Here is a 10,134-nt window from a genome sequence, read left to right on the forward strand (position 1 = left end):
CAAATCTGATCTCCTCCCAGTGCCACTATCTCTGTGAATATCACTGTCCATCCCAGAACAAGCCACAAACCAAGCAAGCATCTCTGACACCTCCATTTCCTTTACCTTCTGTATCTAATCCATCTCCAAGTCCCACTGCTTTATCCCCCAAATAGCCTTGAAGCTGGTCCACTTCTGTCTGTCTCCAAGAGCACAACCTAGCCAAGCCCTTCAGGCATTCACTCACCGAAGGCCTACTCTGACAAGGCACTGGGGAAATGGGGACAAATGAAACAGACAACCCAGCATAAGGGAGTTTACAATCGAGAGGAAGACACAGATAGTAAGTAAACAGGTACCACCATGCAGTGCTAAGCACTCAGAGGAAGAGGAAGCACGGGGAGGGCATCAAGGACATGGGGGATGGAGGTTGTGTCTTACATGAGCTGTGTGACCCGGGAGTGGGACATGTGGGCTCCGGCCATGAGGCAGAAGAACACTCCAGGAGAGGAAAAGCAAGTACAGAGGCCCTGAGGCGGACCCTGCTTGGCCCGTGGCACAAGTGCAAGGAGGCCAGGGTGAGCAGAGTCCTCGAATGAAGGGCAGAGTGCAAGGAGGGGAAAGGGTAGCTGGGGCCAGACCATGCAGGCCTCTCAGGCCACTCTGGATTGTGCTCTAGGTGACGGAAGCCACCAGAGGTTGTGAGCAAAGGAGTGAGTCGGCCTGATTTGCCTTTTAGATACGTTCATGTGCCACACAATGATGTCAGTCAACGACGGACCGCATAGGTCCCGTAAGAACAGTACCATAGAGCCCAGGCGTGTAGTAGGCTACATGGTCTAGGTTTGTGTAAGTGACCTCCATGATGTGTGCACAATGACAAAATCAGCTAATGACACATCTGAGAACTTACCCCTGTCGTTAAGCATGTGTGACTGTAGGTCATTCTGGCAGCTACAGGGAGAACAGATGTCGGCGGCAGGATGGGAGGTGCAGGGGCATGTGGGGGTCTTTGTTGGGGAGGGCAGGGGGCAAGGACAGGCTAACTCACACATATTAGACTGGGCTACGGAGCACGTGGGCTCCACTTTCACCTTGTGAGAAATTCACTCTCTCAAACCACCGCACCTACTGCCATAGACTGCGACCCCGCCAGCACTTTGTGCGACTGGAAAACCCGGCCTTCCCTGCAGGAGCGCCAGCAAGTCCCGGGAGTGGAAGGCGGCCCGAGCGACCCTCAGCTGACCACCCTGCACAGTTCAGTCCGCTCGACTCGGTTTCTCGCATAAAGACAGCAAAGGAAGAGAAAAAGACAAGGAAAGACAAGCACGGTTTCACTGGAGGTAACGGTTTACCCAGATCATCTCTGGATTTCTGAATTTCAGATTTCAAGAATATTTCCACATTTGGGTGTAAACCCAACTCACGAGACGCACAAGTTGGTTTACTCACATCATTCTCATCCTAACTCTTCCAGAAAAGCATGGCCTCCGTGAGTATACTCGGGGCTCATTTCTTAAGCAAGACTCAGATGAGACGCACACCCTTGGGGTCAGCGCCTCTCACCTCTCAACTGGAATATCCGCACTCAGGGAGGACACGACTGTCTTTCCGGTTTGTTTTGTTTTTCCTACTTGTGAACAGTTTTGAAGGGAAGAAAACTTTTTTAAAGAACATTTGGAGGCATCCAGAGGTGGGAGGAGTCCTCTGGTGGAGCGCGCGCTTTCCTGTCCCTGGCTGTTCAAAGGGAAGGCTTCGGCTCTGCTCTAGAGTTAACAATCGGGGGTGCGTCCAGGAGCGTCCAGATCCTTCACCTGTGCCCGCAGGGAAGTGCTGCCTTCCCCGGGAGAGCCGTTCTGAGGCCACTTTAGTCCAGGCCGATGGAGACTCGTCAGGGGTGCGGGAAAGACATAGCCACACGCCCACACTCCCAGGATGTCCTGTCTGCTCTCATCTTGAGGGAACAGAGGAGGTTCACCCATTGAGAGGAACACGCACTGGCCGGCTCGGACGCCCTGACCCCTTCAGACACCCACCCACAGTTTGCCTTTAGGGGCGTCTTGGCAAACCCGAGCAGGGGCTAACTGAGGACGGCGACCCCATCGCCAGGTGGTCCCAGCACCTCCCTGGACAGCTTTGGCCTCCAGCCAGACCGTCTATTCTGTTTAAGCCAACAACACCCACTTCACTCAGGACGGGAGACTCACTCACGGATGAGAGGCTCCCGGGGAGGGGAGAGGGTCCTTTCTTCTCTGCCCCTGAGCTTTCGGGCCAGACTCGCCCACCCTAAAAAGCAGGACTGACACCCCTCCCAACTCGCAGCTGTTCCCTGCTGCCTGCACTCTCTGCTTACTTTGGGGTGGCGTCTGCCAGTATCCACAAAATTAGTCTATTTCTCCCAAATGAGAGTTGAAATGATAGATAGACAAGTGTGGTTCCCACATCAAAAACCTCAACTTACAGCAGGAGGAGATCTCCCCCTGGCGTGGGGCTGGAGCATTGAGGCAGCCTGGCCCGCAGCTCCTCTGCTGGGCCCACGAGGTGAGGGCGGTGGACTGACTGTCTGGACCTGTCCCAGCCTCAGACAAGTCCCCCCATGTCGCACCAACGGGCTCCTTGCTGGCCGCAGGCTGACCTTGGCAGAATGTAACCCTGGGGCTGCAGCTCCTCCCAGCTCCTCAGGGCTTGCCTGGCTCTCAGGCACAGACCAGACCCTGTGACGGGGCTCCCCGGGCCCAGTGGGATCTGGTCCCTGCTCCTTTCCTGCTGACTCTTCTCTGCTCTTCCCGCTCCCATCTGCACACGCTGGCTTCCTTTCTCTGGACTCGCACATAGGCCCTTTCCGATGCCTGGAACACTCCACATCCTGGGGTCCGGCCCTTCATCAGGAAGCCTTTGCCAGCACCACCCCCTCCTGTTCCACGCGGTCTCTGCACTGCGTCTCTTTCCTTCCAGGTCCTGACGGGACCCTGTCATTCCACACCCTCGTGCGCTCAGTTCAGGAGGCTGTCTCCCCACCTGACTGGGCTCCACCAGGGCAGGTCCTGCGTCTATCCGTCACTGCTGCACCGCCAGTGCCCAGCATGGAACTCACTCTCTGCTTATCACAGGACAGGAGCGCAGTGGCAGGGCTGGAACCTGGCTCCTCCAGGGCCCAAGCCTCCCCAGTTCAACAGCTCTCCATCCCCAACTTCCAAGACAGCCGCCTCTCCCGTTTCTCTCCTCCGATGACCTTCTCAGGCTCAGCCACACACTCTTCTTTAACCCACCTCGTAAAAGTTGAGGTTTCCTGGGACTCCGTCCTCTGCCCTGTCCCCTCTCCTGGTCATCGCAAGGCATCTTCAATGCCACCTTTGCACCATGGCTTCCTGACCTTCCTTTCGAGTTCCAGCACCCCACACCTCATACAAGTGTCCACTGGCGATCTCTACTCGAGGGTTCCACTTACATCTCAGATGAACCCATCCCACGCCGAACTCATCCTGCACCCTCAAAGGGCCCCTCCTCTTCCCTCGTGAACCCCACGTCTGGGCCCCAGTAACGTCTTGCCTACATTATGCATTAACCTCCGGAAGGTTCCCACTCCTAATTTTGCCTCACTTTAAATCTAAGCCCGCCAACGCTTCTAAAGTGACCATTTTTATTAAAGTCAAACTACACAAGGACTTCATGAATATACGCTCTACGAGAAATCCAAACATTACGTGAGATAAAGTGCCCTCTCCTCATGCCCATTCTCAGTCACGTTCCAAATGGAGCCAGCTAAGGGGTGCCCCCCAGCCCTGCTCTCTGCCCTTACACGCGCATTTTACATCAGACAAACACCCACACAGTTTTCTTTACACACATACGGTGATGCATCTTAGCAGTGTTGCGCAGCCTGCTTTCATCCTTCCCGCACCCTGGGCTCGGGCCACCTCACTGCGCCCTCTACCCGACTGTGGCGCTGTTCACCAGAGGGACATGCCATGGCTTCTTTAGCTATGCCTTTAGTGGAGAATGTCTGTGCTGTGTCTGATTCAGACCAACCTTTCCAAAATATCAAGGACCGTAACGTTCTTTTGCTTAAAATCCTTTAATTGTCTGCAGTCATCCAGGGGACATTCACATCTCGAGAAGTGCACCAAAGCAAGTTACAGCGCGGACCCCCCAGCTCTCTAACACCCCTCCTCTGGCGCCTCCTCTGTCCCACATACACTGAGCTTCAGGCAGAATGACCGACCCGCAGCTCCATAACTGCACCACGTTTGTGAACGAAGACGTGGAAACGTAGCCCTCTTCTGACGCAACAGGAGAGAGGAGGAAAGAGACGGAGATTCATTTGTGAAGCGATCACCAGAGAAAAAGAGGAAGCTCGTGTCGGGGCCTGCACGTCCCCTTCGGCACTTCTTGGGGACTGAGCCCCGGAGAACATTCCTGCCCCACGCCGTCCGCCTGCCAACCAGCCTGCTGCCTGCAGCCATTCCTGGGCACCTGAGCCGCCCACTCGCCGCCCACTCACCTGCGGAGCAGCCTCCAGAACTTTCTCTCTCCACCTTCCAGGGATCTTCTCCTCGCTGCAACAGGGAGATCACTTTGGGTTTGGAAAATGGGAGTCCTGCTCACAGACAAAAAAAAAAAAAAGACTTGGTTTTGTTTCCACACAAAGAGGTAGCCCAGATCTGAGCGGAAAACTCAGGGGATGGGGCAAAGGGCTCCTGTGGGGTGCTCCAGCTGTGCCCCCACGATGTGAGGGGTGTGCTCGGGACAATGCAAGGGACTCCCAGGACATGACGACGTAATAACTAGTTGTATGTGAGGGAACCGTGATAAACACGCAGCCTTCATTAGGAGGGTACCACTGGCTTTCTGTATCAGATGGAAGATGTTAGGTGCACAGACTGAATTAAAATTTGTAAAAAGCTATGTATCAAGGTATTCTATGCCAAGCAGCTTGGTTAAAACAAGAAAACACTGTCTGACTCCCTTTCAAAGATGGCAGTCTTAAGCAAACTACAGCTCATAGGACAAACCTAGGCCACTATCTGTTTACATACGGCCCTTGAGAAAAGAATGGTTAAAAAAAGAAGAAACGGAATATGTTACAGAGACTGTATGTGGCCTGCAAAGCCTAAAATATTTACTACCTGGCCCTTCACAAAAAAGGGGGGCTGATCCCCGCAAAAGTCAAGCAGGAAAGGCAAGTGGTAGGTCCAGAGGTTGAACAAAGTCCTCTGCTGAGAGCTGTGCAGACAAACCCCAGTACAGTTGCTGTGAGAAATGATGCCTGAACCGCGAAGACGCTCCTAATGTGCACTTATACCGAGAGAAGTGGCTGATTACTGGCACCACCTCCTCCATTCCCATACCCGGGGCAGCTCCATGCCTATGAGGGGAATATATTTTTAATACTTATTTGTGGAGATCCTGTAAGGACAATCGCACAGCAAAACTCAGGGCAAGTTTATTAGATGATCCACAGCTTTCATCTAGGGAAGTGGGTGCTACGTTATTCTGATTTATGAATTGGGGAGGCAAGCAGAAGGTCAATGAAGAGGGCAGAGGGCAGCTCTCTGCTGAGAGATGAGCAAACAAATCACAGAACAATCAGAGTAGGAAAACGTAGCCTGAACTACGAGGGACTTCTAACGTGCAGCTGTGCAGACTGCCCCATGCATGGGGTATTCCACGCACATAAGGGGAGAAAAAGGTTTCATATTTATTCATGGAGACCGAATCTGTACAAGCCTGAGGCAAAGCTCAGCTAAAGTTTCTGATGACCCACGATTTTTAACGGAGAAGCAGGTTCCCGGTTATCCCAATTTCTGAATTCCTTCTCTACAGGGACGATTTCCTTACCCAATGAGACCAGGTTACTGTAGTTCTCCAGCATCACATCCTGGTACAAGCTCCTCTGAGAAGGACCCAGCTTTCTCCACTCATCCCGCGTAAAGAGCACAGCCACATCCTCAAACGTCACCGACACCTATAATGACAAGCCATCCCATCTCACCCAGGACCACCCATCACACACTGAGGAAGGTGGCGTGGGGAGGCAGACGGGCTACCATGAAATGCTGCTCCTATTATTCCAGGTTCTGAAGGTTCCAGATCATCTGTTTAGTGAACAGCTGACCAATGACAAATGTATACTGAGCATCAGGAAGCATGAACCAGGCTCTGTGTCAACCACAATAAGAGATGTGCGGAGGAACGAAGGCCATCAGTGGGAGTGTCCATTAGAATAATGGTTCTGATGGTGCTTCAATAATACATATTAAAAGCTTTAAACGGTTTTAAACTAATATTTGTTAGCTCACCAATTACTATATTTGGATTATAACAAACAGTGCACAAAAATGCACACATAGGACATTTATCGTGGGGTTAGTGACAGCAAAAAAACCGAAAACCTAAATAATCACTGATCATGGAGACTAGGTTAAATAACTTAAGGGACTATGTGTGTGCTCACGGAAGCCTGAGGACAGCAGTAACGAAAGACTGAAACAGCTCCCTTTTATTGAACGCTTTCTATGGGTCAGGTACTGTTCTTGGAGTTTTATGTTAATCTGCAATATAACCTTCACTTAAAATTCACAACAACCCTAAGAAGAAGGCACTATTCTTGTCCCCATTTTACACAAGAGAAAACAAAGTCACAGAGAGGATAAGAAATTTGTCTGAAGTCGCACAGCTGGTCAGCAGTAGAGCTGGGACTCGGATCCGGGGAGGTCCCGGTCTCCACTCTGAATCACTCTGCAAAGCGGCCTCTTGCAACCTCCCAAAGAGAGTCAACGAACAAACAAGACGATCCATTCAAGGGACTTAACCCCGTGTCTGGCTCATTTTAAAGGTTCAGATGTCAGCTGTCATCAAATCAATATAAAATGCTGGGAAATCATTAAAATTGACGGTAATAAGTCAACATTTGTTGACTTAAAAATATAGCCACGATATTAAATACGAAAGGAAGGTTATAGATCAGTGTGTATAGCTTGCTCCCATTTTTGAAAATAACTATATATGTATGTAGAAAATGATGTTGAGGGATGCATAACAAATGACTGACAGTGATTACCTCCAGATGGTGGGGTTAAGGGCAATTTTACTTTCTTTTGTATACACGAAAAACATATACCCACAAATACATGTACATAGACACAACTATATATACACACACATAAACACATCTACGCACATACATATATACACGTACACACATGTATACAGATACATATAGGTGCAAATTTTATTCTCTAAAATTTTTACCATGATCATGCAATATTTTTATGGTAAGAAAAAGCATTAAATTACTTGCATATTGGGGAGGAATGCAAGAAATGACCTTTGCTCTCAAAGAATTTACAACCCAAGTGGCAGGCAAGAGAAGTGCAGGAAATGACTTGAACAATGAAAGAGAAAGACGTAGCTGGACAGGACCATATACCATCTCCCAGTTCAGTCTTCATTTGAGATAGAAACACAGGGTCCAGGGCAGTCAAGACCCGGGTCACATACTCTCCTAGTGGCAGAGGCAGGACAGTAATTAAAGGTTCCTTTTAACCCAGCACTCGGTATAGTCTGTCTCTGGTCTGAAAGGTCCTGTCACTGAGTATTACACACGAGTCCACGCGGTCCTACCACACGGGCAGCAGCAAGGTTGGGGAGGATGCTGTCGGGGATCCAGTCACACGCAGGGATGGAGAAGATTCTGGGCAAGAGAGCAAGCTGGCTCAGCTGGCATGGAAAGGAAAGCCTTAGAAAAGACCAGCCCAGACTGGCAGTGGCAGGCTCATGCCTCAGGAGACAAACCCCACTGCACTCTCCCCAAAAGCTGCCCACAGTGCAGAAGAGCTCGGGCACCACAGGGCTGGGTCTGCCCTGCTTCTGAAAGGTGCACCGGAGGCATGGCCGGACCATACCCCAAGCCTGAACCTGGAGGCCAGACACCCTGAGCCTGAATTCAGGTTAATTTCTTTGAGCCTCAGTTTCCCCATATGTAAAATGAGGCTAATAACTGTTATGACAGCAAGAACAAAGGTGATGCTGTTCCTGTTACATGAGGATCAGTAAGGAAAGGAGGAGGATTTTCTGGGTCCTAGAAACACTGCACAGCAGCTTCTGGCTATCAACGTTAACAGTATTACTACTGGAATAATATGACTCCGCTACCACAGGCGCCACACACGAACATCTACCATCTGCCCGGCCCCATCTAACACTCTCAAGAACCAACTCACTGATGCTCTCCCAACCCTATGAGGTAGGCACTGCTCTTACTCCCATTTGACAGGTGAGGAAACTGAGGCATGGAGAGGTGGAGTTACATGTCCAAAGCCCACAAACGGCAACAGAGGAGATGGGTTCACACCCCGCCGCCTGTCTCTGAGCCCCACCTCCTCACCACTGTGCACACGGCCTCTCCACCACCCGGACCCCACGGACCTCCCTGCCGCTGCCCGAGGGGCTTCTCTCTGCCTGGGAGTCCAGAGACCTCTCCCACTGGGTCCCCTCCCGCCCGGCTCCGCTTTGTTCACGGGGGGGGGGGGGGGGGGGGGCCATCCCCATCCCCATCCCCAACCCCACGACACGAAGATGGAGACGGCAGGTCGAGAAGGCTTTTCGCGAGAGTGGGAGAGCAAGGCACCCGATCCACAAAGTTAAGAGGCAGAAAAAACGGAAAACTATGGGCTGGAGACGCCTGGGGAGTGGAGATGCCTGGGGAAGGTGTCAGGAGGATTCGCGGGGGAGCAAAGAAAAAGAAAAGAAAAGCATTCTTGCCAAGGGCAGGGAAGTGGGGAGGGAAGGAGACAAGGGCAAGACAGGGAGGTGGGAGGAAGGAGTTCTGCCAAGTGCACATGTCCCCGGGTAACAGAAGACACATGGCATCTTAGCCGTCGAGTTAGCGATCACACAGCGACTCGAGGTTAATGAACAAAGGGCTGTCTACTAGGAAAAGAGAGTCTAGACGCGGATTCGGGAGAGGAGGCAAGCACGCCCTACAGGACCCCCCGTGCACCAGGCGGACTGACTCCTCCAAGGGCAAAAGGCTGGGGCTCGGAACGCTGGCGCGGGCTGGGCAGGCCCGACACGCATGGCTGCCGCCACGGCCCGGGGCGCAGTGAGCTCACCTGAGGCCTCGCTCCCCTCCGTGCAGCAGCCATGTCCGCCGGCGGCGCTCTTCCCGGAGGACGGGCGGAGGCTCCCGAAGGCGGATCTGAGGGAAGAAAGAGGGGCCAGGAGGAAGCCCCTTCCGCTGCCCGCGCCTCTGAGCCAGCAGCGCTGCGGTCCTCGCGCCTCGGAACGACCCCGCGTGCCGCGGAGCGGGAAGTCAGCGGAGCGGGAAGTCAGCGGAGCCGGAGTGGGCAGCACCGGTCCGGCCCCACCTCTTCCCCGGCTCAGGGAGCCAGGACCGGGACTCCGGCAGCAGCGCCTCGCAGTGGGCCGGGCCGTCTACACCGGCGGCCCCGCAGCGCGGCCGGCAGTGCCAGCACCCCGCCTCCAGAGCAGGTCCGAGGGCACACGCCGGCGCGGGGGCACCGCGCTCCGGACCTCACGCCATCCCGGGCACAACTCGTCTCCGCGCCGCCCGCGCCCTCCGGCAAGGAGTCAGACTCCGGATTCCGAGAACTCGGCTCCGGAAAGGGCCGCAGCCGCAGCCCCGAGCACCGAGCCCCGAGCCCCGGGCCGTCCGCCCGCGTCCGCCGCCCTCCGCCGCTCACCTCGCCCAGGCTCGGCGCTTCCGGGGCCCGTGCCTCCCCGTCCACGCTCGGCCGCGGGGGCTCCGGGACCGCCCGGCCGACAGCAGCCTCGGGTCGGGATTCCCCCCGGGCGACGCCTGCGGGACCTCGGTCCCCGGAGGCGCTAGCTCCCGCGGCAAACGACCTGCGCCCCGCGCAGAGCCCAGAGAGGCGGGGCAGGGGCGAGTGAGGGCCGGCCGGCCGCCAACGCCTCTGGGAAGTGTAGTCCACGAGAGGACCGGGGATTCTGGGGAGTGTAGTTCCCCGCGTGGCCTGCGCGGCGCGGCCCCGTTTAGCCGATCTCGTGCCCGGCTCCCGCTTCCGGGCTGGCGGGCGCGTTCTGTGAGATGCTGAGCGCGCGCTTCCTGGTTCCTCGAGAAGGAAACGGAAGGGTGTCGTGGGAGCGCGTCTGCGGAAGTGGTAGGCAGGCGGG

General features: G+C 54.3%; 1 protein-coding gene across 1 annotated transcript in view; it reads right to left on the reverse strand.

Annotated features, from left to right (window-relative positions):
• Nucleotides 1-9,816, reverse strand: part of ZNF454 (zinc finger protein 454) — a 103,714-nt gene extending 93,898 nt beyond the window's left edge. Inside the window, exons 1-4 of the mRNA XM_070233722.1 lie at nucleotides 9,684-9,816; nucleotides 9,093-9,178; nucleotides 5,818-5,944; nucleotides 4,481-4,576 (exon numbers count right to left, since the gene is read on the reverse strand). Coding sequence (XP_070089823.1) covers nucleotides 4,481-4,576; nucleotides 5,818-5,944; nucleotides 9,093-9,125 — 256 coding nt within the window. The 5' untranslated portion in view covers nucleotides 9,126-9,178; nucleotides 9,684-9,816. The remainder of the gene's footprint in view (nucleotides 1-4,480; nucleotides 4,577-5,817; nucleotides 5,945-9,092; nucleotides 9,179-9,683) is intronic.
• Nucleotides 9,817-10,134: the final 318 nt, after the last annotated feature.

This window comes from Equus caballus, chromosome 14 (assembly GCF_041296265.1).
Source record: "Equus caballus isolate H_3958 breed thoroughbred chromosome 14, TB-T2T, whole genome shotgun sequence".
NCBI lineage: Eukaryota > Metazoa > Chordata > Mammalia > Perissodactyla > Equidae > Equus > Equus caballus.